At 43.3% G+C, this 27,625-nt stretch overlaps 2 protein-coding genes across 6 annotated transcripts in view; both read right to left on the bottom strand.

The window, feature by feature from the left end:
• Positions 1–2,076: 2,076 nt before the first annotated feature.
• Positions 2,077–27,625, bottom strand: part of LOC138107488 (semaphorin-3D-like) — a 47,188-nt gene continuing 21,639 nt past the window's right edge. For 3 of the 5 annotated variants that reach the window (XM_069008732.1, XM_069008733.1, XM_069008731.1), the window contains 4 exons: positions 19,079–19,239; positions 10,549–10,611; positions 8,785–8,904; positions 2,077–4,406 (listed from right to left, as the gene is read on the bottom strand). In XM_069008732.1, the coding sequence (XP_068864833.1) occupies positions 4,110–4,406; positions 8,785–8,904; positions 10,549–10,611; positions 19,079–19,239 (641 nt within the window). In that variant the 3' untranslated portion in view covers positions 2,077–4,109. Of the gene's footprint in view, positions 4,407–7,212; positions 7,322–8,784; positions 8,905–10,548; positions 10,612–19,078; positions 19,240–27,625 lie in introns of all 5 variants that reach the window. The other 2 variants (XR_011149549.1, XM_069008734.1) reach the window with 2 other exon arrangements.
• On the bottom strand, positions 23,436–26,949 carry LOC138107473 (uncharacterized). Its single transcript, XM_069008702.1, has 2 exons — positions 26,875–26,949; positions 23,436–26,478 (listed from the first exon to the last, which is right to left on the bottom strand). Exons 1-2 carry the CDS (start codon positions 26,947–26,949, stop codon positions 24,142–24,144), a joined length of 2,412 nt encoding a protein of 803 aa, XP_068864803.1. The 3' UTR covers positions 23,436–24,141.

Below are 27,625 nucleotides of genomic sequence, written 5' to 3'. Positions count from 1 at the left end.
CAGGCCCGGCCGCGCTCACCTGCGCTGGTCGCTCCGCTAGGCCCGCACCATCTCTTGGCTGCCGCCACCGGCGAACGACGGAGGAGCCGCGGAGCCGCCGGCGAGTCACGGAGCGCCGGGGGGGGCGCGGGGCGGGCCCGGCGGAGGGAGGGGGGGGCGGCTGCCAAGCGGGCGGCCGATCCGGAAAGGTCCCGGCGGTCCATGGCGGGCTGGCGGCTCGCAGGGCTCGGGCAGGGCCGCGGCTGCGCTGGGCCCGATCCCGGCCCGGTCCCGCCTGGCGCTTCCCGGCGGCTCCCGCGCCGCCGCCGCCGCCCCGATCACGTGACGCGCGGGGAACCACGTGACCCCGGCGGAGCGCGCGCGCAGGGGGCGTGGCGCGGGTCAGGCCCCCCCTCCCCGCGGGGCGGTGGGAGAGTCACGTGGCGCAGCGCGCGCGGAGCGACACGGGGAACAGCGGGACAGACCGGGAAACACCGGGACACCCCGGGACAGACCGGGACGCACCGGGACACACAGGGACACACAGGGACACACCGGACACCCCGGGACAGGCCGGCAGAGGAGCAGCTTCGGGGTGACCCAGCGGGGGCCGCCCAGTGCCTGAAGGGGCCGCAGGAAAAGATAGAGAAAGGATTTCCAAGGGACGGAGGGACAGGACACAGGGAATGGCTTCCCAGTGCCAGAGGGCAGCGATGGATGGGAGATTGGGAATTGGGAATTCCTGGCTGGGAGGTGGGGGAGACCCCGGCAGAGTTCGCCCAGAGCAGCTGTGGCTGCCCCTGGATCCCTGGCAGTGCTCAGGGCCAGGCTGGACATTGGGGCTGGAGCAGCCTGGGACAGTGGGAAGTGTCCCTGCCCGTGGCAGCGGTGGCACTGGATGAGCTTTAAGGTCCTTCCAAGCCCAAATCGTTCTGTGAGTCTTAGAGCCCTGAAATTCTCATGACAGAGGTGGAACTGCAAGAGCTTAAGGTCGCTTCCCAAAAAACCCCCATTGCACGAGTCTGCAGCTTCTGGAGCCCTCGGTCCATTGAAATGCAGTTTCAGAGGAGCTCCGAGGAAATGGTGCTTTGGGGAGAGCAGAGCGGCTGGAACAGAGGAACAGGAACAGTCTCCTGGAGCGAGCCCTTGTGTCTCAGAGAGCGGGATCGGCTCGTTCCTAACGCACCTGGTGACTCCCAGAGCGGAGGATGGAAACGCAGCCCTGGTCCGAAAGAAACCCTGCCCGGGAGCGCGGGCTGGGATTGGGAGCCGGCAGAGGGAGCTCGGTGTTAAAGAGGCTCTTTTGGCTGTAAAGGTGCGCCTTTGTCTCTCTGCGAAGCACCCGGCCGTAGCGGCGTTTTTGCTGCTGTCTCCTGATTTTATTAAACTTTCATTAAACTGTCCCTTTTCTTCAACTTTCCTTCAAATTCTACAAAGAGTGAAGCTCGTTTTTCACGGCCGCGCGGTTGGAGCGGCACCAGCGCTGATCCCTCCGCGGGCAGGATCGCATCACAAATAGTCCCTCCTGGCGGATCACTCCGCGTGGGGCCGCATCACCGGTGATCATCACCGGTGATCCCTCCGCGGGCAGGACCGCATCACAAATAGTCCCTCCTGGCGGATCACTCCGCGGGCGGGCGCCATCACCGCTAATACGAGTATTTATAAATTCCAAAGAACTCGTTAACGCAGAAGAAAGCAAGTACGCTTCATGCTGGGTGGGAAACATAGGGTCTAAGGGATAAGAATTTTAAAGCTGTCAGAGACCCAAGGAAAGGAGCAAAGGGGAAACAAGAAAGAGAAGGGCTGGGACCCCTGGAAGCATCGCCCCCTCCATTGCCGCCTGCCCCCCCCAAGCCCAGGCTCCTGTGGCGCCGCTCGCAGCTGCAGCGCCGCTCCTGAGCCCGAGGTCCCGCCTGTCCCGGCCCTCAGGCACCGCCCGCGGCTCCACCGCTTGTCCCAGCGGGGCGGCTCCGCCGGTAGCCCCGGTGTTCCCGCCGCCCCCTCCAGCCCCTGCGGGCCCAGCGGTAGCCCAGCCCCCCCTTACGTTGTCCCTGTGCCCGTCCCTAGCCCAGGGTTTTAAAAATCCTCAGGATATTAACTGTGAATTTACGTTTTGTATTAAGAAGACTAAACATCATGGAAACAGCTGAATTTAGGACAAACAATAGGCCAATAAATACAATACTAGTGCTTTAAAATAATTAAATAACCATTTGTTCTTGCATCTATGTTGCTTCCAAATACTGGCAGAATTCCTTCAAATAAACAAACTGCTAGTTTTTTTGTTTTGTTTTGAATTTTTAAAGATTGCATTTTGGCAGTCATTCGGGCAAATCTGGACATTTGTTCCATTCGTCTGAAGTGAAAAAAAGCGATACATCTATCACATGGCACTTTCTCTCTTAGGAAGCCAAAACTAGGGCCCTCCAGGGAACAAGAAGTTTAATTACAAACTATCACTGTACAACAAGACAGATTATTGGGCAATAGTGCGTTCTGAAAGGTATTTGTCATAATGAGGAATGGGCAGGGTAATTGGTGTTTGCCAACTGACAGGCACTCGGTGATCGATGCATCTGAAGGGCCAACAGAAATTCTCCATCCTTGCTTAGGCTCTGCTGACAAGGCACTTTCAGCACTTCTCTCAGTGTTTGGTATCTCTCATTCCAAGTTCCTGCTACGTCCTGAACAGTTTTGGTGAGTGGTAATTTGTAATAGAGGATGGATGATCAGCAGGTGATTCTTCAGTCAAAAGGACTAGTTTTTCCAATTTATCTGTGGGATTTACTTGAAGTGATATGTCATGTAGTACTCAGATGACCTATTTCTACAAAGAATGAAAATTACTCAGCTGCATTAACTTACATATATGAGTGAAAATACAGTTAGATATTACTTAGCTCATAAATGTATAACTGAATAAAAAGTGTTCTCTGAAGGATACAAGTAATCTTTACTGCCATTTGGCGGTAGACAGAGAGAAGTGACACACCAAGGTTACTCTGCTCATCAGTGGCAGAGATGGGAAATGATCTCACCTGAGCTCCAGGGCAGCATCTTATGCATGAACTGTACTGCTCTCCTCGTTCATTTGGGAATAAGGTTAGCATCCAAAGATAGAGCAGAAACACATTCTCTGGTCAGGCCTGTAACTCTTTACAGTGCTCCTTGTACATTATTGTGAAGCACTTGACACCAGGCACAATCAAAAAAGGGATACTAGAATACCCTGACCCTTAATTTTATCTAGAGCAAAAAATTGTTACGTAGCAAAGTTCATGTCTTAGGTAGCTAAAGGAGAGCAGCTTCTTCATTTCACAAGATTTAATAGAACAGTCAAAGCACTAGAATGCTACTGAAATTAGGAAATGCTGCAATAAATCACAGAGTTCTACTGCTTGCATTAAAAAAAAAAAAAAGTTAAAGTTTCTGGATTCCCATTTTAAAAATAGACTTCACAGTCATTAAAGAGTACTAGGGGTCTCTGAGAAGAATAAGCACAGGCTTTAATCTATTGTTTTTAATAAAGGAAGTCCTGCCCCATCTGTAGGGTCAGAATCACAAATCATCTATCTTATTATCTGAGAATAAAGACTGAACATTAGTCATATTCTTTTTATAACACAGAGTGACCGATACTTCAAAGCATTGTCATCACTGCTCTCTGGCTGTAAATGAAAACGTCATGGTGCTTCACTCTCATCTTGTATTCATATGCTTGACAGACAAGTTAAATGAGAATTGTCCAAAGCTATGAACCAAACCATGACAAAAGTAGCTCTTAGAGTGGTTTTAAATCACTCAAGCTGACATTCCTCGGCCCCAAATGTCAGACCACACAGTGCTGCGATGCACGCAGCAGGCAGAGCGCACTGTCCTGTTCCTCGGCTCCCAGCTTCAGAAGTGGCTACTCGAGTAAATAGAAACCTCAGAAACGTAGTTATGGAAATAGTGCATGTCAGCAGACTTCAAAGGGCAGAACATATTGATAATTGCAGAAAGAGGCCCAAAAGGGCTTCAATCACTCCCTGTCCCTGCAGGTTTTTTTGTTGTCCTCTTAAAGGAGCAATGACTGGGTGAGGATGAAACTGCCTTCCTGTCCAGCTGACAGAGGCTTTACAGGCATTCTAATGCTTCTGTTTGCACGGCTGCCCTTCCAGCTCTGTGCTGTCTGCAGCCTGAAGGCTTCCCCAGCTCTGAGAGCACAGACCAGCACTGGAAACACGACCAGCGCCAGAGGAGCTCCAGCGGTGACATCTGCTGAGCCCCCGGGCTCGCATCCTGAGCCATCGCAGGTCCGAGGGAAGCACCCGGCTCTGGTGGCTCCTTACCTGCCAGCACTGAAGCAAACGGCTGCTGGGGATCGAACGGCATTTCAACCTGCCAGACTCCAGGTTCTGGGTATCCAAACGGAATACCATTTCCTGAGAATAAACACAAATTCATTATCCTGGTGTGGCTACAGAGAAAAACTCACTTAGACAGCCTGTTCTGCTAATGTACAAAGTAAAGATGTGTTAGATCGTGCAGCTGTCATCGCAGCATTGATGTTTACAGTCTGTGTCTGTTTTACATCTGTATATTTTCATTCAGTGTTTTACTGTATCCTGGTCACTCTATAGGGAAACACAAATCTTAAAAAAATACAATTATTTTCAAAAAAAAGGAGATGCATTGTTCATTTCTACTCCAGTGAAAAGCTGGATTGTACTTAAAAGGCATTGGCTTCTATTTGGGAAAGTGCTGATAGACTGTGTTGCAACAGGAGACCCTGAAGGGATTCTGGCTGACTCAGAAATTTCTCCAGGGACTGCTGAATAATGTTCACAGCAGACACAGTTCAGACTCTTTTAAAATGAAAGAGCATATGCTCTCTCTTATTATTTTTAACAAGGCTAACGATACAAGAGATATCAGAATAGATTTTTCCTTGTCGTTTCCAAATACCGTGTGATTAATTCCTGGGCCACAGAACAAGGGCATAGAGGAAGATAAAGAAAATAAATTATTTAAAAATTATTCCCTATGTTTTCAGTGGGTAATCAACAAGTCGATTCCTGTAAGCATCCATTTGAAGCTTTCTTATAGTTCAGAATTGCCAACAAGGGCTCTTTTACTTGCCCCTTTCAGTGGTTTCCTGAAAGCACACTTAAGCTGAAATCCACTGTGAGTCCTGCTGAAGGCAAATTGATAGCTCAGAGGAGTAAAGTGAACTCTCTGCAGGTATAGAGACTTGATCTTCAGAATTGTCCTGCCATTAAGAGAAGGGAGATTGCCTAGAGAATGGCTTTTAACATATTTTCATTCACCATGCTTTCCTATCTACTGTGATACTTAAAATCCCTCTAGTACTCAAAAACCCATTCAATGTGGATTTAATGTCTATTGTAGAGAAAAAACTTTAGAAGCTAGTTTAAAAAAAAAATCAAAACACCTCCATGGTTTAAACGATTAAAAATATGTGAAGTGATTTTAATTATTTGTTTCCATACCTCTGACTTGCAAGACGCCTGGAGAGTACAAATGACAAGCAAGTATGTCCAAAGATGGCCACATAGGATTAGACTTCACAACACATTAATTCAATTCATCCTTAATGGACATCAGATTATAAATGACCAAACCTTTCTATGTTATTGAGGTGCCTCCTAAACTCTCTAGGCTCAGAAGACAAAAGCCCAGGATATTGAATAATTAAGCTCCTTAAGAGAAAAGAAAAATCAATTCCAATCCGTGAACATAAATTCAATTTCCTCCAGCCGTCCTAGCTCATACAAAGCAGAATTCAACCAGCAAAAAACTCGTTACCTTCCCAAACCTGTGGAATATCCAGCAAACCAATTTCTCAGGCTCCTACAGTGAGCAGAGCAAGGACAGAACTAAACTGATTTTTTTTTTTTTTTCTTACAATGCTACGCTGGTGTCCAATTGTCCTTAGTTCTAGGATGTGCAACCCTGAGCTGCTCAGGGAACCCTTGCCTTATCACATGCGAAGAGGCTGTCTGCAAGTCCAGCAATACTCAGGGGACCAAGGGAGTTACAGATCAACATCAAGTATTTCAGGCTTCACCCCGACAAACTAATGGACACTACCAAGCATTCACACAGAATTAACCTCCTGCTTTCACTTCGGGCAAAGCTTTCAAAGAAAAGAGCATCCCTTGGAGAGCTGTGGCTAACAGCACCAACCGGGCCAAGCCTCTTCTTCACCAGCCAAGAGAAGTTTTGGCAGCGACTCGAGCAATAACAAGACAAGGACTTTAATCCCCTTTAATTGTGTGATTCTGTTGGGGATTTGTGCTGCTTCAAAAGCAGTGTCTGCTGTGGTTTTGAGTCACCTGATCCACACTGTTTTCCTCTCTGTTTTCACAGCTCTGGCATTGGCCAGGAGAGCACTGTGCAGATCCACGAGCAGCTTTCAAAGGTCAGCAGAGCACTGCCTGGTTTCACAGCCTCCGTGAGGCTATCTCAGGGCCTGGCTCTCCCAAGCATCCCACAGCTTCCTGGAGAGGTTGCTAATTACCAGAGATTCATTATCTGTTCTTATAACCCAGAGATTTAAATTGAAAAAAAAAAACCAAATTAAAAAGGGGAGGGACGGAAGAATGAAAAAATACTAAGAGAATGGATCTGCACTAAAAGTGCTTTGACTTATCCTGTAGGACTCCTGGCTTCAGTTCCTACAAGGAGACATTTTCAACTGCCTGTCAAATTCACATCACTGGGCCTATCCTCAGCACCCTCCAGCCTTGTCACATTTATATGGAGAGGTGGTGGAAGGATGGTGGCTGAAGGGTGTTTGGGGCTCCAAGAAGGAAAGGGAAAATATGCCTGATGCCATTCAAGGCTGATAACTCAGTAGGAGGCTGTAGAAGAGCTCCTCTGTCAGAAGAGGCAGGAGCAGTGCTGAACACTGCCCAACCTACCACTGCAGCTGAGCAAGCAGGAGGAATGTGGGAGAGGCAGGACTGGGAGACAGTGAGGGGATTAGGAAACACGATGCCAGGATTCTTCTTCCATTTCCTTTCTAAGGTAATTGGTCCTGTCTAACTGAGACAGACCCCTTGTCTAGACTGGCTGCCGGACTGAACAGTCAGACCAAATCCATAATTTCATAAGGTCTGGTGAAAACAACCTTCACAAATGAAGTAGTTGAAATGAAGTAGGGCAATGGTAGAGTGAATAAGGAATCTTGCTAATGAGCCAGAGGTAAACCAGAGCCTTACTTACACTCTTGCTGAGAGCTGTTCTGTTCCATTCAGCTGTGTATTTGATCATTCAGCTAAGAAACCAGCATGATACAAGGGATCTAAAATTTCAGTTGCTTCAACCGGAATATCTAAAGTAGCAAAGCAAAGAAGCCAACAAATTATTTCATTGTAAGCCAAATTATACAGGATATACCAGACAATACCAGGAGCATTAATGGTTTATTAGGGAAAGAACACCACCAAGTAGATCTCTCATAGCTTCAGTTTTCTGTTGCATAGGCAGCCCCTCTGGGTTGGTCATCCAACACACAGATTGGGGGGTACATAATTATGGGTCTCAGTCTGGGCAAGCTTAATCACTTTTTTTTCCATGAGGACCTTCCCTCGATTCCATGTGTCAGTGATAGAACAAGGGGGACTGGCTTTTAATGAAATATGGTAGGTTTAGATAAGATAGCAGGAAGAAAATTGTTTCCTTTGAAGGTGGTGAGGCCCCGGCACAGATTGCCCAAAGAAGCTGTGGATGCCCCATCCCTGGAAGTGTTCAAGGCCAGGCTAGATGGGGCTTTGAGTAACCTGGTCTAGTGGAAGGCATCCCTGTCCATGGTAGGGAGGTTGAAACGAGATAATTTTTAAGGGCCCTTTCAACCCAAACCATTCTATAATTCTATTATTCTGTTTCAGGTTATTGCATTTATTAACTTTAAACCTCATTTCCTATATTCCTATAGAATTTCACCAAGCCCTGAAGAAAAGAGAAAGCTATTTCTATAGCAGCATAGGAAGCCTGCACCACAGGCAAGCAGAGGGACAGGTCACACACATCTCAACACTGTCTGAGAACAGTATCAGTGGGATAAATACAGCCAAGGTGTGATACATATAGGAGTTAAAAAGAGACTTGTGTACTAAGTGGCTGCTTGACACAACACTAAAATTCTTCTGTTGTGGGGGTTAGGTCTCAAACATTTACCACTTAGGATAGTGATTTCTTTGTCACCAGTAAATGAAGACCAGTCAGCTGCTAACTTCAGCTCAGGAATATGCCACTAGTGATGGAGGACATCCAAGACCTGCTTGGTGACCAGACTGCAACACACTGCAAAGTCCTGAGATGCTGTCTCTGGACTCAGGCTTAGAGAACCTTTTCAAAGTGTTTATTACTCTCACACACAAGGCACAGGAAACCCTCTGCGGTATATGTACATTAAAGACAGAACCACAAGTTTCATCTTGAACTCTGAATGTGTGTGCGCAAGGAAAGTATGTGCAGAAATGACTTACTAGAAAGGAAGACATCTGGGTCAGATGTTCTCTTCACTTAGTTAATCACATGGAAGTGTCATTCTGAAGAACTTTGTGTATTAAGCCTGAGGAAAAGTGCTTTGTTCAAAAGCGATATGCACATAGCAAATGTGAGAACAAGAGTTCCCGTCTGACCCACAGAATCCACCACTTACCCTGTTATTTATGCAAGCTGCTGTCAGGTCATTTTTTACACACTCACATAGTATTTTCCAATCTATGATGAATGCTACACAAGATGAGGGCTATTCCTTGACATGTCAGACTAGTGAGAAAGTTAAATTACCTCTTTGTGAGTTCCAAGCTCAATGTATCCACAGAGAGGGTGAAACGCTCCTGTGCCACAGACATAAACATGGGTCCAGTTGTACGGCTGAAGAACTCGGATAAAATTGGCACACTCTGTCTGTTGGGAAAAGAAAGATAAAGGTTACTTTTCATGTTTATTCTTCTCTTTCACATTATACATAGAATATAAGTTACAGCCATATAAGCTTATATAAGTTACAGCCATAGCATTGGTGTATTTAAACTCAGAACTACTGTAGCAGAAACTGTTTACAAGTAGTTCAAACCTGTTAGGACTATAACTTGACAGTGGCTATCTACCAGGCAGTTCATCAATCAGACTTGCAAACCTAATTCTGCTGTATGCTTACAGCCACGAGAAACTGTCTGCTCACACCACGGTTTGGAGGGAATCTGTTCAGCCAGTGTTGTAGCAAACACCACCCGTCAACAATTGGGCAGAGGTCGCAGAGCCACTGGGTTTGTCTGGCTACCAGTCTTCCTGCCTTTGCTCCCAGCTCAGGGTACTGCACATGCTTTAATACCAAAGATCACATGATTAAAGCGACTGCGGTGGGCTGAAAGGCTTCAACACACTTCCAAGGGCATGCTTTGTCTCTGCACCAACCACATCTTACTGGTGACTTTTATTTGGTCATTTCTGAGTCCAGTGGGACATCCTGGCTCTAGCTGGGCTTGCTCCATGTTGTTGTTGTTGGTAAGTAGCACAGGCATGCTTGCAAGGATGATACATGGGGCTGGGGGAAAAGCCTTGATTTAGCCTTGCCCAGAACGAAATGAACACAAAAACACATAACATACTTCAGAGGGAACACACAGGATTTGTTCATATGTTCAAGCCATCACCCTGCATCTAAGTGAGAGTCCGAAACAACTATTTCCCTCTCAGGACCTTCTCCTTTTTCTCTTAGTGTAGAAATAGACCAGCACAAATCTTCCACATGCACCAGTATCAGAATATTTCCAATGCTCAGCATTGTTTAGGTTCTGACTGCTGTAAAGGTAAGGGTAGTAACAAGTTAGAATAAAAAGCTAAACTCTTCAGGCAGAGAGCTGAGAGCATTTTGAGCTGGAAGATACCTTGGTAACCGACATGCTGGAGATTTTTTTTGGAGAGAAAAGGAAGAAATTTTATTTTACAGCCAGGAAATGTTTACATTTAGAGTGGGCTCTAGACACATGACGTAATCTGTGCTGCACAAAACATATAAAAGTTGTATTGTGTACACGTATGTACCTTAAATATACTTCCTAAAGAAGATTTGTGGTTTCTGGCAAAAGCCATTGAGTCTGAGATTTTTTTTTAAACCCCAACTGCAGCTGTCTGCAAATTAAGTTGATTTGTACACTGCTCTACTACTGTTTCTTTAATGAATTATAATGAAGTTAAATTCAGGATACACCCAAGAAAAAAAGAAGCATTTTAATGTGAGAAAAGAGGATTCCAGGGAAATACTGCCTGGTATACATTTTTGAGGAAACGCCATTCATCTCTCAGCTGCATTTATTACACAAAAGAACAACATATCATGATTGATGCCTGCAAGATTGAATTTTTTTAAGTATTAATATTTAAAAACCAACAGAAATGTAACTTTGTTTTTCAATTAAGAAAAAACACTTAGGACATTAGTTCAGAAGAAGTGTAACAAGAGCTTACTAAAGCATTTTTTGCATTTAATAAAAAATACATAGATATGCATAATCCTCAGCCATAATAAAAAACATACATCATACTTACATGGGCATCTTTCCCAGCTAATTTGCATAATTCTACCTTTTCTTTTGCTGCAGGCCAGTAAATCTGTAATAGAGTTAAAACAAGACAAAGATGATGAAGATTATACACTGTCCTGTGACTGTAGATTATTCCAGGAATAAACAGTTAAAACAGATTTATGCATGTTGAAGGACCTTGCATGTAAATTGAAATGAACATGACTTCAAGTACAAGATCCCATTACAAAAAGTTAAGAGGCTTTAAATCAACCCCCCTGATTCTTGTTTATTTCTTCATTGGCTACATGTACTTTTAAAAAGCATTCAGTTAATCTGGCCGGGGCACCTTGTCACCATTATGTGTTTCTCTCAAAGTTATGATGAGCCAAATCATCTGGAAACTAAACTGATTGCAAAGCCAGGCAAATTACATTTGTAAGAATTTGGTCCAGTGGACTTGGCAGAACTGTTATAAAAAAAACACTTAGCTCTTTCTGCCAATTTTCAAATGAAAATAATTAGGTTCAAAAAACTAAGGACAGCTGAAGGGAAATTTGTAGAACAAAAAGTACATTTGGCAGGAATCAACAGTGCATGGTTTAAAAACATCAACATTAACTGAGTTTACTGAGAAAATGACACAGAAGTTTAGAGAAGAACTGTGGACCTTAGATAATTGCCAGTATATATTGATACTGTTTCTCTTTCTTTTTTAATCTGCCCTGCAGAATTCTACAAAATAGGTTTTGATGTAGATAAATCCAGATGACAACATACTATCAGTTACTGTAATCCAAATTGTGATGGTGAAGAAATGTCAGTGAACAACAGTGCAGGTTCTGCCTCACTGATTTCAATTAAGCAGTCAAAACTGGATATGATTGAGTACATCTGATTCTATTAAATTTAAAATAGAAGCTAAATACAGATTCTTCTCGAATCACTGTGTTAAATATGGATATTTTGTACTTCTAATTTTGACAAGAAAAAGCAATTGTTATTTCTCATGACTAGTAATAAAAACACCACAAATCACACTACTTTTTAAGCAAATATTGATTAGTAAATTGCCTGAAGTCCCAGGCACCAGTCAGCAGGTCATTAGTAGTCACAAATGCTTTATAGTAGTCTCCAGTCATGCTTTACAAAATCTTAAATAGCAAATGTATAGGAATGAAGAATTATTATAATATGCACTAGAAATAAAAACAACATCAAGGAAGGACGCACAACTCAGTGGCATGCAAGAGGAGTTGACTGCTGTCATATTCCCCTTCACCCAGCTGTTGGCACCTTACTGGAAGTGGCTTGACATACCCAGGCTCAGTCCCACACAGGTAAGGAAAGCAAAAAGCAAGTGGCCTCCCTCAAGTACCTTTATCACTTTCCAAAACCTACAGTCACTGTTTCTCTCAATCTGGAAACAGTCTGGATTTTACTTCTTTCTCTTTCCTTCCCAGTGAAAATGGATGTATTGGATTTCTGCAAGGAAATTAATTTCCTCTCAAGTGAACTCCGTTACCTTCCTGATAAAAAACCTCTTAGCAGAGACAATGTAGTTTAAGTTACTTAAACCTTAACCCTCTGCAACAATATTTACATGGAGTCAGAGATAAGACAGTGTAACAGCATTGCAGCACTGGAGCACAAATTTGCTTTCCCAGAGCATTTTCTCGGAAAGATCTGGTCAAAGCACCCAGGTATGGAAATGCAATCAGCCATCCCAGGGATGTGTGGATGGCACAGAGCACAGTGCCAGGAAGCACAGAGGAAAGTACTGGAAACATCATGAAGGGCTGAAGGTAGGTCCAGTCTGGTCTCCACTGACTGCAACACAGAGAAGTTTAAGAAGAAAAGCTGATGAAAAGCGACCCGTGAAGAAAAGCTGATGAAAAGGAACAGATAGAGGAACGTAAGATCATGGATCTCCAAATACATTTGGCCACGGAGATTTGTCTGAGATCTGATCCTCAGTTTTCTTGTACATAAACTTTATGCCCAAGATCCCTGAATCACTTACAGGAAAGCCTCGAGGTCTTCAAGGGGTTTGGGAGATTTTTGGCCAAAGTTTAGTTATCCAATGAGGTAGACAAGATGTCCCTTTGTAGGCTTTTGAAAATGCCCACCTGTCCTTGCCAACTACACAGAAGAACTGGAGGAGTTAAAAACAGAGACATCTGCTTCAAGGCTTCAGAAGTGTTAATGGACTTGAGTTACCCTCAAATCTTCTACAGATTCGTTCATGGGAATCAGTGTTTGTCCTACAAGGCTGAAATACACACATCCCCCCTTCTATGATAATTGACCACAGACAATTATTATTTAAAAAATCAATTGTTTTACTCTCTAGTTACTCAACAGCCTCAGTATTTAGCATTATATAAGGCCACATTAGACAATGAAAAGTGAAGCTAAGTGATCTAACTTGAAAATCAATTTGCAATTATATATGGGGGAGTAAAAGTGATATTTATTAGCTTACCATATGAGAAATGAGAGATTCCCAGAAACTGTCAGTTCTAAATCGTAATAGATCAAGAAAATTGCATCATTTGATGAGTTGCATCATAAAAATTGCATAAAATAATGAGCTGATGTGCTGAGCAAAAAAGCATGAACTTCATTTTTTATTACAGGACATGCTGTGTAACAGTGCCACAAGCCTGGTTCCCTCAAACACTGGCACAAGCAACATTATACATGTGTACTGACTTTTCTGTAGGGGGTGAAATTAAATTGTACCGTTATATTTTATTCCAATGTGTTACTTAGTTTCACAATATGCCAAAAAAGTAAGACTGGAGGCTCCTGTAGTTTCTTTCAGATTTAAAATCATTTAGCTTGTAAATGGTTTGAAGCTTTGAAGTTGGTCTTTTTTTTTTTTTTTTTTTTTTTTCTATTTATATGCTTTATTCACAATGGTAACATCTTATTAACAAATTCTCTTTTATTCCCAAATTTCTCAATAAGTAAAAACCTCAAGGAATGGAAAAAAACCCCCAGATAGCCAGGCCTTATATATTAAAGGTGACAACAACATTGACTTGTAAAGTTACAATAATTTTGTGTTACAATCAGTACAAATTATATACTTAATATACTTTATAGTTGTATGTATCTGAAATGTCTGGAGAAATCTTAGAATAGCTAAGTGGAGTTACTGAATTTAAGGCAAGAATGCAACTAGTTGGAATATGTGAACTGTATACTTAAACAGGATTCTTTTCTTTTCTTAATCTTCGGTTTATTTTCCTTTTAAAATAACCATATCAAAATTCCAAAGGTCAGCTACTGTCATGATTTCTAGATTTTATCTTCTATTGCCCAATTAAAAGAAAAAAAACAACCTCACCATTAATTTTAAATCATTCTTCAAATATTTTCTTAAATTTAGGAATGGGAAAGAAATTAAATTCTCCTAATAAATGGAAGTTAATAAACTCTTTTCTATCAGAGAGAAAGAAAACCTCCCAGGAGTACAAAATTAAGCAGTACATAAGTGTAGGACAGATAAGGTATCACTTTAAAGGGTAGCTGGAAATTGATTTCTGATTAAAACAAAACATTTAAAACCACAGAGGTCTTTTTCAGATCAGGAGCAGTGAATTTCTAAAAGTAACATTTTCCCTTCCTCCAAATATGCATTTTACTATAAGAAAGGAATGAAAAAGGAAGTAATTTTTTTTAATACATTATTTATATATAAATAAATTGGTATGTGAATGCTATATATATATATATATATATATATATATATATATATGTATGTATGTATGTATGTATGTATATATAAAAATAATATCTGGATCCACCACTAAGAGCCAAATTTCAGCTGCCATCTGTCATGAATTAATAATACTGGTATTTTACTCATTTTCATGTATGCATCTTTCTCTATCAGATTTTGTTCCTAGCCTAACACTTAAGATTATAAATCTTCAGGAGAAGGGGTGCTCAAAGATAAAACAGTGAAATCTGATTACAAAAAAATGTGTGAAAGTACAGCTTTTTCAAGAATCACTTCTAATTAGGCTACTAAATCTAGGATGGTGCAGAACTTTACAAAATGAGTGGAAAATGCTATCTATTGTCACAATACAAAAGAGGAAGATCACAAGCTATCTAAACAATTTAGAAGCCCACTGGTCTTTTTTCATCTGTTTTTAAGGTTTCAGAACAAGTTTTTAGTTAGGGAAGAAATAATACAAGTTTCCAATGAAAATGGAGTGTGGCAGAGAAGACAACAGAACTTGGTAAACAGCCACTATCCCACTCTAATATTGCACTTTTCTTAAATAACCTAGCTGAATTACATTAAGGTGGTAGAGCTGCTCTTCATCAGGGCTCCATTTAAGTATTCACTACATTGTCACATGGAAACTGATTAGCTCAGCTGCCAAAAACAGGCATTAGTACAAGAAAAAAAAATGGTCTGATAAGTAAAGAACTTGAGGTACAAAGTTACTCGTGCAGTTCCCCAAGAAACAGTGTCAGAGCTCATCCTATTTCATGCACCCTTCAGTAGCTTTGGTAAAAACCCAGAACTCTCCAACAACCCCTGCAGATGACACAAGGTTGGGAAGCATCACTAAAACAAAAGAAGTTAAATTATGCAGGAATAATCAAGGGGCTCTGAAGACCAGAATTATCAACAGCCAGAGGAAATGGGTATAAACTGCTAATAAATAAATATAAATAATAGATTGTAGATTTGAACAAAAATCAAATCTGAAACATCGGCGTAACAAGGATCTGTTCCACAGCAACAACATTCCTAAAGAAGTTGCATGAAGTATCCCAAAGGGCCGCTTACAACAGATGATGATTTGGGACCCTGAGCCAGTGCACGCTGGGACAGATGAAAACAACTTGTTCCAAAGCTGCTGCTGGGGATCTGACATGTTTATCTATTTGGCCCACATGGGGCTGTGTCTTCTAGCACCGACAGCTCCTGCAGGTTGGCAGCTTTTCAAAAGCTTGTCAGGCCTTGACAGCATTCCTATTCCTGCGGAGCTGGGCGGGTCGCGCTGCAGATCACACCGTGATGATCGCGCTGACGTGTAACCCCGCGGGCACTGTTAGCACAGCCACAGAAAGGGGCACCATTGCTTTGCAGCTATTTACCCACTGTTTACCCAGCTGACAACATTTTGTATTTCGTATTTATTTAGCGCAAGGAGTAAAATAGAAAAGGCTTTTGCAAACTCACAAGAAACTTCGATGTACTGACGTCATGTTTCCAGCAGGATCCCAGAGGTTGGTGCTCCTATAGAATTTCTTTGCCAGCTTTCCAGCCTCTCATGCTATTAAACATCTCTCCGTTTTACACTGCACTTCTGGTGGTAATGGCACAGAGGCCTTCAGTAGAACTACTTTCCTTTGCTGACCATCTTTATTTTACTCACAGGAAGAAATCACAATTTTTCCAGTTTGCAAATAGCTTGCAGAATTTGTCAGGGACACTTCATAATGCCATTCCTGCAACAGGAGCTAATGGCTTCTGTACAGGAAAACTTCAGAGAAAATACATCCCTGTTACAGAAAGAAGATTATCCATTGCTATATTTTATATATTTATTGACTATAATCACTTTCGCTTTCTGCATTCATCTGTCATTCTGGAGGACTTGCTCATTACACTGTGGTACTTGCTGTTGTTTTATAATGAGGTTTACAAGCACTGGAAACCAGACAGATTTTTTTTCAAGCTGCCAGCTAAGGAAATTTTCAACCTATTACACAATACATTTCATAAAAACTACAATGATTTAAGAAATTCTGACTCCAGCAGAACTACTGATTTATTTCATCAGGAAAAATACACCAGGAAATAAAGCTATAACTTAATATATGGAAGTCAAATTAACTAATTTAGGTAAATTAATAGGTTTTAAAAAGGAAGTTATTAAATTATATATATGTATACATTAGAGAAGGGAGCAGGATACAATGCTTTGGATCCTTCTTTGCCAGAAATGTCTTAATATAGAGCATTAGACTCTAAAATATAATCTTGCCAAGTAATTATATCTACACATGAGAATAAATTGTTGGGGATCCTGACTTAGCTTTTGGAGGTATCAGTAGCTCCTAACAAAACAAATATCTGAAATTGAGAGCTTTATCAAAGTAAGAAGTTCATGTTCAGCTTTGTTTTAAAGAACGGAAACCCCAAACTATGCACAATCTTGCACTGCAGTCTCAAAGCTGTTATGCCTCTCTCGCCCCATCAGCGTGCTTTTAACACTCCTTCCACAAAGTCCACAAATGAACACATCATTTATCGGCAGAAACTTAATATTCTAATCAATTTCTACTCGTTTTAGTAGCTGTATGTAAGCAGATCATTTTTTCCAGATGACTCGTACTCCAGAGGAGTACAAAGGACACACTTCAGACCCTTGTAGTCCCAACATGTGTGGTTTCCCCACACTGGGAAGGCCTGGAAGTGAGCCGCCTGGCCCAGTGCCAACCCAGACCACGCTCAGTCTAAACACAGCACCGGCAAGTGCTACTTTCTGACACTTCACTGCTACTGTAGAGTATCCTTTAGCTTCCTCCTCAGGGGCTGAGATTTTATACACAGCTCCTCACGCAACTTCCTTCATCTCATCCCTTCCCTCCACTGCAAGATTCAACCAGCCAAGCACAGTGGAATTAAAGAGAAACACTCATGTGACATTGCCTTGTGTTACCTGGGCATTTAAGCAAGAAGATACATTTATAAAGTTGTTGAATGCCCATGGAGACCTGGGAAATCAGCACACCAGGACGTTCTGCAAGGCTTCTCAGTCAGTTCTACCCATTTAAATATATTTTGCCTCAGTGCTTTTTTGTGAAAAGTTAAATATTATCTGAATAGTTAAACTATTATTTTACTACTAAAAGAAGTATTTGAACCTGCACACATATTTAGTCCAGATACGCAAGTGGTTAGGAATTTTATTCCCTCCTTTCTGGTTACCACAGATACGTAAGCATGCATTCTCTATTCATCTTAGGAAATCCAAATTTTCTTTCCAATACAAAGTGAGTCTTTTCTCTACCACATCTATACCAAATGGCACTGTCTGACTGCACATTAGTGCTCCTGGCTCCATCTGTGTTCTGCTCTTCTTGGAAAGCACAAGGTCCGTAATGAACAGCGCTGGTTTGGCCAAAGGGAAAATGTCACCAGCTTGGACTGAGGGGTGGCTCACACAGAGTGCTGCCACCTCCAGAAAGGTCTGGGCTCAGAAAGCCCCACTGAACATAATGGGAGGTGACAGCACTCAGCATCTCTCAGGAGGCAAGCAGAAGCCCACAGAAACAGAAGTCTGCTTTTCACACAAACAAAATCTGTCTTCTACAGAAAGCCTACACCAAAAATCAATTTGTGGTCTGAAAATTTGCAGTTGTGAGTAGTGCTGTTATTAATGCAATATCCTGGGAGGGGTAGTGGATTTTGAATCAATTACTGAGATGACAGAAGCAAGGTAAGTGCTTGATAAAGCATGCCAGGAAGAAATTTCCTGAAATACCCAGAATCTGAGTTTTACAGAAACTGCCATGTGCAGCATTGCTGAAGTCCAGATAAGGAACAAGATATTCAGACTGGTACTGTATCTCTTCTATACAATGACAGCAAGCGTTGCTCTCAAACGTGAGGGCAAAATAGTCTCTTGTTCCACCTGTTCAGCTCCTGCCTGCAATCACATTAATTCAGGGTCAGTTACCTCTTCAGAGCTGGCAGCAGTACGTAGTAATTTAAAACCACCCTCTGGTGCCTAAAGAAAATACCAAACACAGCTGAGAATTCAGATTTTCTTCCTATCTGGGACAAGCAGGAAACCAGTTTTCATGTGTTCCTGTTGCAAGCATCTGGTTTCCACTCATAGCAGTCAACTGTGCTTACAAAAGCTCCAGTTCACCATGTCTGCTAGAAATATCGAAGGCTAAATTGTCATCTTATTATCTCAAGTTAACACACTGTCACCGGGCACAGGCAAGGGACTACAGCAGATCCCAGTGGAAGCTTTTCCTAAAACTAGTCATTCTAGATATTAACCAAAATGTTAAAATTGCCACTTATATTTTACTATGATTTAAACCATCCAAATTGCCTCTGCTCTGTTCAGTATTAGAGTAAAGTAATCCCAGGGATGCCAGGAAGCAATGAAAGAGCTGTCTTCAGTTATTTCCTTCCAAATGCTTTGAAATGAGGAGGGTAACCATGACCAGAGGAATTGAGAAGTGAACACTCTGAGCTGCATTTTTCCTGTCTGCTGATATTTTGATGCTATTTTCATGCACTGCAGGGCTCTTCCACACAGCTGATCTCTTGCAGGTCATCAGTCACAAAGGACATCAATCAGCACAAGAAACTCAATTGATTAAAGATAATCTGTATAACTACGGCAGGTGAGATGATCAAATCTTGGTAAATTTCATTGCACAACGAATCTGCAGTTACCCAGAGAAGAAAGAAAGAAAGAAAAACACAAAACCAACCAAACAAAAAGAATTTAACAAAATTTAACTTAGGAGATAAACTCCGTGGAAAAGGCACTGACCTTTTTTACATTTTTGTTTACATCAACCAAGTTGAGCAGGAAGATGTGGTCCTTTGCCCCGACTAGTAGCCGGCCCCTCTCCTCATCCGGCAGCAAGGTTCGAAAATCAAGCCCCTCTGCTGAGCCCAGGAATGGGATGCAGCTGTTTGAAAGCAGCAAGTCTGTGGGAAAACGAAGAAAATCTTTATAATCAAAATGTTTATATATGACTCATCAGTGTCTTTTATAAATACATGCAACCAGCATGGAGTGTACCAGGGAAATGAGTGCAGTCTTGGAGCATGTCTTTCCAGAGTCATAATACAATTCCTGTTAACTTCGGGTTCTCTGGGGTTTTTCTTACTTCCAAATTGGGCAATATTTACTTGCACAAAATATTTTTCTACATAAAATTTTCTTAACAAATTATCTGTAAGGCATAAAGGAATGAGAAATTCAACAGAAATTAGAAACCAAGAAAGACATATCTTTGCAAGATGTGTGCTATATCTTTCCTTCATCCCAAGAAAACGAATTCTGTTTATATCACCATACTCATGGATACACATGATCAAGGATCAATACCTCACCGTATTTGGTGCTCCAGATATAAAGCAGCGAAGAAGGTCAATGCCAGCCAAGAATAATTAGGAGCAGGAAACAGTGGGTAGGAACATTTGAAGATCATCCAGTTCAACTCCCTCACTATGAGGAGGAACATCTTTCACTGGACCAGCTCGCTCAAAGTCCCACCTAACACAGCCTTGAACGCTTCCAGGGATGGGGCATCTGCAACTTCTCCGGGCAACCTGTACCAGTTTCTCACCATTCTCATCATAAAAAATGTCTTTCTTCTATCCAGTTTCTATCCACTCTCTTTTAGTTCAAAACTATTGCCCCTTGTCCTGTCCCTAAAGGCTTTGGTTAAAAAGTCCTTTTTTCCTTTTTTACATCTTTTTCACAAGCCCCTTTTATATATTGAAAAGTTGCAATAAGGTCTCCTCAGAGCTTTCTTTTCTCCAGGCTGAACAACCCCAAACCTCTCAGCCTGTCTTCATACGGAAGGTGTTACAGCCCTCTGATCATTTTCAGGGCTCTTCCTTCCAAGGTCCATGTCTTTCTTGAACTGGGTGCCCCAGAACTGCATGTAGGACTGTAGGTAATTAAGAAAAAAAAAAAAAAGCTCTATGAAACTAATGAAAGAACCTATACTGTTGCAAAAAAGCTAAAAAAGCTGTAAAATAAAAATTCTGTAGCATTTTGCCTAATGAATACTCTGTGGACGTAATTCTGGACGAGGACACAAACAACATATAGAAAAGAGCACAAGAATATTTAAGTCTTGTTGGGTAGTCATTACTTTGGGGAAAAGAAAATAAACATGTGAATCAGTTCTTCCACAAGCCAACTCTCCAAGCTAAACTATTTGGAAATCTTCAGACAGAAAGGCAAATCCTGTATTTAATGGGAAGATAAAATTAAGGGTATTTCCACCTTCCTGGCACTGGATGGACAATGTAGCATTCCTGCTAGAAAACCCAGACTTACCGCACAAGTTATTGGCATATCCTGATCATGATGAAAATTCGGGCCAGTGTTTTGGAGAAAAAAGTCCTGAATTAAATAAAGGGAAAAAAACCCCACCCAAACATTTTTCTCCAAGGTCTTACACAAACCAAGTGACAGGCAAGAAAAGATTAAGTTCTAGTCCTGGCTAATGAACAGAACCATGGGAGAAAAATATTTTATCATTATTAATCTGACTACCTGGTATATAATTATGACAATTATTTTTTGGCTCAGTCACTTCTACTTAAGTTTGTGTACTTTTGTCTGGCTCAGTGCAGGATGTTGTTATGGTACAATCTGAAAACAAATTGTCATGCATTGCAGCTCCTATTCCCCTAGGTGAGATTTATTTGGCAGTACTTTGGGAAAAAATCTTGCTTCACACTGAAAAATTTTATCTGATGCTGAGCATTACATTACTATACACCAGCACTGTCCTTTCCCACATACCTTTCGTGAAGGCAAAGATGTCAGGATTTGTTTTCTAAACCAGTAACACTTTAAAAGATGTTTATTAATTGCCAGCAAGACCACTTTGGAAGCAGCTTATGGTTAACATGGTACTATAAAAACCTCAGTCCTCACCTGCAGAACACAAGTAACTAGCATACAGAATATGAGGAAAAATTCCTTCTCCTCTGCAGTCACAGGAATTTGATCTAAGGATAAATTACATGCTTGTGCAAATGCTCTAAAGCACTTTCAGCACTTAAAGCCATGCAAAGCATGGGCCTCTGCAAGAGTGTCAATTGCAAAAATATGTGGATTTGATTCTTCTCCACATACATGAAGGACGATGACTGAGACTGCTGTCTACTTCCAGTTTCCTTATTTGAAAGGAATGATCTCTGAAGAGACCATCCCAAATGGACATTTGTCATCTGTTGTTTAACAGTTCTAGAATTTCTCAGTAAAAAAAAACCCACCTAGAACAGCTACAACAGTGAGGGAAAATGCTGCCTCATGACTGAAATGCCCAAGTGGGAATGAACCCTGCCTGATGCCTTGTACAATCATTTATTTCACTGCATCGTAAGGAAAACATCTGTAGAATATTCCAGATTGAAATGACAACACTGCACACTCCTTTCTTACTGGTGCAAATGACAACACAAGCTGCAAAGTGGTGAAGAATCACGTTTGGTACCTACTATTGAAAACAGCTTGGAAATAAGACTCTGAGCATGGCCACTGATAAGATTATAACTGTAATATGACCTAATAAAACTTTACCAGCAAATATTAACAGAGGGTTGATTAAATTTCAGCTAGATTAATAATTGTTCTCAGTCTATAAAACAACGCATTTTAATCTTACGCATTGAAATTTCCCTTCACAGCGAGACATATTTACTATCACCAAGGATATTGCACTGGAAAAATTTACTGTGAAAAGCACATTTCCCAATGATTCTCAAGCTTAGAGCAAGCTGTTGATTTGAATCACTGCATCTCTGTAGCCTGGCTAACACAGAACCAGCATTCTCACAAGGTACAGTAACAAAGTTACAGGGATGGTCTTTCACGAGTACGTGTTCAGCACTCAGTTTATGGTCTCTATTTGCTGTTTTCCTCAAAATTAAATACTTTTTTCCAGCCCGGTGATTAACTAAGTATCCAGCTAACTCCCCTTCTGGGTTAATATTTCACTGCTGACTGATAGAAGCTGGAATAGTGACTGGGTTTTATTCATTTCACACAGTATCTCGGTGGACTTGGCTCAAAACAGCATGATCATTGCTTACTTATAAAATCTCCAGCAGCAGAGCCACAGCAAAGAGACTTCAAAAGTAAAAATCTCATTCTGTTCTGATCATATGTATTTGCATTTATAAAACATATTTACACTTGTTAGCATCAAGTCACATGTGTGGTGACCATGTTGCCATTCCTCAACTCCAGCATGCTGTCACAATGCAGCAATGTAGAACCACTTGGTTCAGAATCAGAATGCCCTTTGTGACTAGGTACAGATTTTTTTTAGTGACAAGCCATGCCTAAATTAGCAGAAAGGGAACATCTCAGCCACTTTCAAAACAGTTACAGACAACTTTGAAGGACTCTGAAACTAAAGGCTGTATAACTTTCATATACAGGAAAGAACAAAGGTTGCATCACTTGCCTTTAGGGAGGAGCAAGTCCTTTCTCATGTTGGAGAATACACGTGAAGGTTTACATGGGCATTGTAGAAACTCAAGCAAATTTCTGGGATAAAGAAAAGTATTTCTAGCATGACTGCAGCAATTTATCCAATTCCTAAGGTATGCTGAGTTTAAAGTTGACCAGTTGACCCCAGATGTATTGGTATGAAGGCAAAGAGAATAAATACTTCCGGACTACTACCAATCTCTACAATGTAGTGCAAGAAGTAAATTACATTTTGTTTAGCTGCATGTCACCATGGACAAAGCCGTGCATGTGAAGTGGCTCTCATTGATATACAATACTATTAGGCCTGGTGAAAAACGTAATATTCATAGAACAGCAGGGCCTCTCCAAAAGGATACAGACAACTGGGAATAGAGAAAACATGACTTTCTGTGTTCACAGTTTTGTGTTAAAACCTTGGTTATGAGAAGCCCAGAAAAGAGCTGTGTACTAAACCACATGTTTTGCAGTTAGGGACTTCTCTGTTCATCTTTCAGGACGGAATTGTTCCCCAGGAGGGTATTACAGTTATAAAAGTGACTGTGAAAAGAACACTTTTCCAAAGATTCCTAAAAAATTCAGGAGTACTCTGCTGTAGAATTTCAGGCATTTCAGGGCATTTTCACATCAACCTTCAAGCATCTCTATGGGTTTGCTCAAGAGAGAGCACACGCAACATATCCAACATCTCTGTTTGCAAAATGGCATTATTTCAGGCAGGTATATAGGAACGACGTTCTCTAAGATACAGAGGCTTAAATATAAAGAATGTCACGTTTCAGGCAATTTGAGACACTTCTCTCCTTTTATTAATTTTCCAAACATAGCTATCCAGATATTACTGAAAAGGAGACAATCTACTATAGTAGGGTAGCTCAATTTCCTAAACTAAGACCAACTTTGCAAAATAGTTGTACACTGATAATAATAAAGGACCTCTGGAAGCAATGCTAATAAAGAATTCCTATTAGAAAAATTTGGACTACCTATTCTCCTATGGTAAAGTGAGCTACAGGTCACTGAACAACTACATCAAGTCCCTAACAGGCCAGTTTCATGTCTTTGAGGTGTGCCAAGCAACCTCTCTCAGTTCGTAGTCTTCTGTAAGGATGTGCAGGTGGAGCCAGTTTCTGCCTCGTAGACGTAGGAACATCACAACAGCACCGTGGTAAACTGGAAGGTGAAGGGCAGGGCAATGCAGAGATGTGTGTCTGCACAGTGAATCCGTGTGCCGCAGCATCTTCCATCCACGGGAGCAGGAAAGCAGCTTCAGGATTGCCAGTGAAAAAAGGAAGAATTATGCAGTGCTCACGTGGCTGCCATCGGGTGTGAGCCCCCCCAGCACAGCTCTGTGCAGGGAATTCCTCTCAGTGGCCGGAGAGCAGCATCCAGAGGCGAAATCGCAGCTGACCGTAAGCTCGCATCGCCTCTGCGTGGGCGGCCGGATCTTGGGCCAGGTGCTCAAAGAGGTTGAGCGGCTCGACCGCTCGCATTGCCGGCGGCAAGCTGATCTCTGCAGGAAGCCTCTGGTTGCCTAGGACAAAGTGCTCCAGGCGTTTCAACTGCAGGCAGCGGCGCAGGTATGCCATGATGTCCCACAGCCGCCGTGCAAATTCCCTCCTGCGCCACTGGGACAGCGGTACGGTGGTCAGCACGTGCATGACCACAGTCTTCCAGGTCGAGCTGGAAAAACCTGTGCCCCTCAGGATGCAGGTGAAGAGCTGCAGGCATTTCAGGTGCAAGCTCTCACACGGCACCTGCCTGGCGACGTGCTGGAAGAATTTTGCCTCTGCCACAGCGTACGTCTCAGGCCACGCTGTGCTTGCGATGGAGTCGGCGGGCTGGCTGCTCACAAAGATGCTGGAGCCGCCTGTCTGGGCCTCTGTGGGCTGGCTGACCGCAAAGATGTCGGAGTCCCCGTGGCGCACCCCAAACAACATCTCCACCACCAGGCTCTTCTTGCCTTTGCTCAGCCAGAATTGGCAGGACCGGCTGCGGGGCTGAAACACCAAGTGCCATGAGTACGACTGAGGCAAATGCAGCCACGAGCATCTCACCAGCTGGTAGAACCAGTGGGAGGTTTTCTCCACGTCCAGGTAGGAGCCGGTGCAGAGTGTCTCTAGGAGGCTGGGCTTCTGCTTCCGCCGCAGCTCCTCCTGCGAGTGGTGCAGGAAGCACAACAGCTTCTCGCCCAGCTGCTCCCTCTCGCACGTGCACACCAGCTCCACACGGACGCAGAAGGTCCTTGCTGCCATCTGCCCTGCACTGTTCAGCTCCAGGTGGAAGGCGTGTCCCGGTGGGGGATTCAGTGGGACCAGCACGCGGTACACCCCATCCTGCTCACGGGGACTCCAACCCTCAAAGGCACTGCCCACCCCGATGGCTTCTTGAGGCACCGGGTAGAAACTATTGCTCACGCTGTCAATAAAGACACGCGTGAAGCTCTCCATCAGCTCAGCTGCCACTGAGCGACCTTTCTCCACGTCCTCGACGGGACACTGTATGCGATCCACTAAAAGGATCCCTCGCTTATTCCCAGCGTCACGGGCGTCTTCTTCAATTCCACCACGGCTGCCTTTGCCCTTGCCAGCATAGCCTTCTTTTTCACTGGTAGCCACATGACCTTGTTCTCCTTCTTTTGCATCTTCATTCTTCTCTCCATTCGCATTTGCATCACCCTGTTTCTCATCTCTGTTTGCAACACTGGTCTCTTCATTTCCAAGGTGAGTGGTTTTTTCCTCAGTTGCAGCAAACCCACTGTGGTCTATTGCCTTCCCACCATCACTGGTGTCTTCCTGCCCAATCCAATCACTGCTTTGTTGTTCACTGGCATCACTGCTTTCCTGCACCTTCACATCTGCTTTTTCTTCCTTTCCATCTACCTCGTATACTCCTTTATTTACATCATCACTGTTGCCTGCCTTCATATACGCATCATCGGTTTTTTCTTCATTTCCATCTCCGTCTTCCTTTCCAGCATCCTTGTCTGGCTCCACCTTCACATCCTTGTTTTCTCCTTCATTTACTTCATCTAGGTCTTCCACACCTCCAGTAACATTGCCAGGTTCTTCTTCATTTCCTTCGGCAGTATTGTATCCTGGCATATTCCCATCACTCCAGCCTTCATCTTTCTTTGCATCATGGCCATCGTCACTTTTAACATCACTGTCTTTCTTCAACTTCACATCTTCATCTCGTTCATTGGCATCATCATCGTCTCCTTCATTTGCAGCCACAGGACTGCCTTCTCCTTCATTTCCACTGCCGCTGTCATCTGCCTCCACAGTCACATCTATGGTTTCTCCATCTCCCTTGGAATCCAAACTGTCTTCTTCCTTTTCTTTTTCCTTCTCCTCTCCCAAGGTCTTGCAGGAGCTCTGGTCCTTGCCGCTGCTGTTGGTTTCGCTGGCTTCAGGACTCCTCCTGCAGCTAAACCACAGGCCCAAGAGGAGCAGGAGTCCAGCAAGAGCCCAGAATGGCCACTGCTGCAGGGCACCAAAGAGCAGGGCTCCCCAGCCCTCGTCCTGCTGCTCCAGGGGCCCTTGCTCCAGCTCCTGCAGCAGCCGAGCCATCTCGCGGTCAAGCAGCTCCTCACGCTCCTGCATTCGCCGGTGCGTGGCCTCATCCAGCCCATCCCCAGCTGGCTGGGGGTACTGGATCAGGCTTTGCACGAGCACGAAGAGCAATGACAATAAAGCCATGGTCTGCAAGAGGACACACAGAAGGGGTTCAGTAGGGCCAGCATGGAGGCAGCCAGTGGGGGGCAGGAGCCACAGGGACGTGGCAGCAGGAAGGAGAGGGCCCCCGGCAGCTGGCAGGAGGCAAGGCCTGCACCGCTGCCCCAGCAAGCACCGAGCCTGAGCAAGGCACTCCCACCAGGGGCTGGGCCCTGGATGCAGGGACAGAACACACGCCCCCGGTGCCGGCGCTTCTGCCCCAGCCCTCCCCCAGCCCTGCCTCCCCACCGCCTGTGTGCACTCACCGCTTGCCCAGGCTCTACTGGGGCAGCGGCAACCCATGGGGCCTTTAATAGCTGCCCCCATTGTGACACGGCCCCTGTGCTGTCACAGGCCCCAGAGCGCATCACAGGCCAGCCCCACCCGCCATCCCCAGCCCGGGAACTCATCATGGCCCTGGGCACCCAAAGCCTCAAGAGACACAAAGTGCAGACCCATCAGTCGTGAACCTGGGAACCCCAGAGCTTCCCTGTACAAAGCAGGCACAAGTGCCCTCCCACACAAACCCTTGTCAAATATAAATATGGGTGACATGATCCATGGATGCTCTTGGTATATAGGTGTAAGCTTTTATTTAATCTTGGAGGGGGACATTTTTTATTAATAATATTTATATTGATTACTTTTGGGGCAGTATGTCATATAGGCTAATGTTTTGTTACAGATTTAGTGAGAAATCTTTCTGAAAGAAATCCAGGCTGCTTGAATGATGCACAGGAAGATCTAACACCCTCCTTTAAGAGGCTCAGTAAGTTAATTACAAAATTTTGGTGTCTTCAGCAACCTCTCAGCTCTTAAAACTCTATGGTTCAACACAGTGCAAAATTCTGGGATAGCCAGGATTTTGTTCAGAAAGTAGAATGTCTCCTTTTTCAAATTTGTAGCAAAGATGTACATCTGTCACTCCCACCATCTTCAAAATTGTCTGCCTTAAACAGAGTTAACCAATCTCTCTGACTTGTTTGATGTTGCGCTGGTTAAATAAAGGAAATTCTGACTCTTTCTGCTATCTCTGTGTATTTATCTCCAAAGGACTGTGAGTACGGAAGAGTCATCCCCTATATTCCTCAGCTCTTCTTTGGGGAACTCACCTAGAAATGGAACTGCAGAAATG

This window comes from Aphelocoma coerulescens, chromosome 3 (genome assembly GCF_041296385.1).
Source record: "Aphelocoma coerulescens isolate FSJ_1873_10779 chromosome 3, UR_Acoe_1.0, whole genome shotgun sequence".
Classification (NCBI taxonomy): domain Eukaryota; kingdom Metazoa; phylum Chordata; class Aves; order Passeriformes; family Corvidae; genus Aphelocoma; species Aphelocoma coerulescens.
The sequence above is the reverse complement of the archived record's forward strand: the minus strand, read 5'-3'. Positions and strand labels throughout refer to the sequence as shown.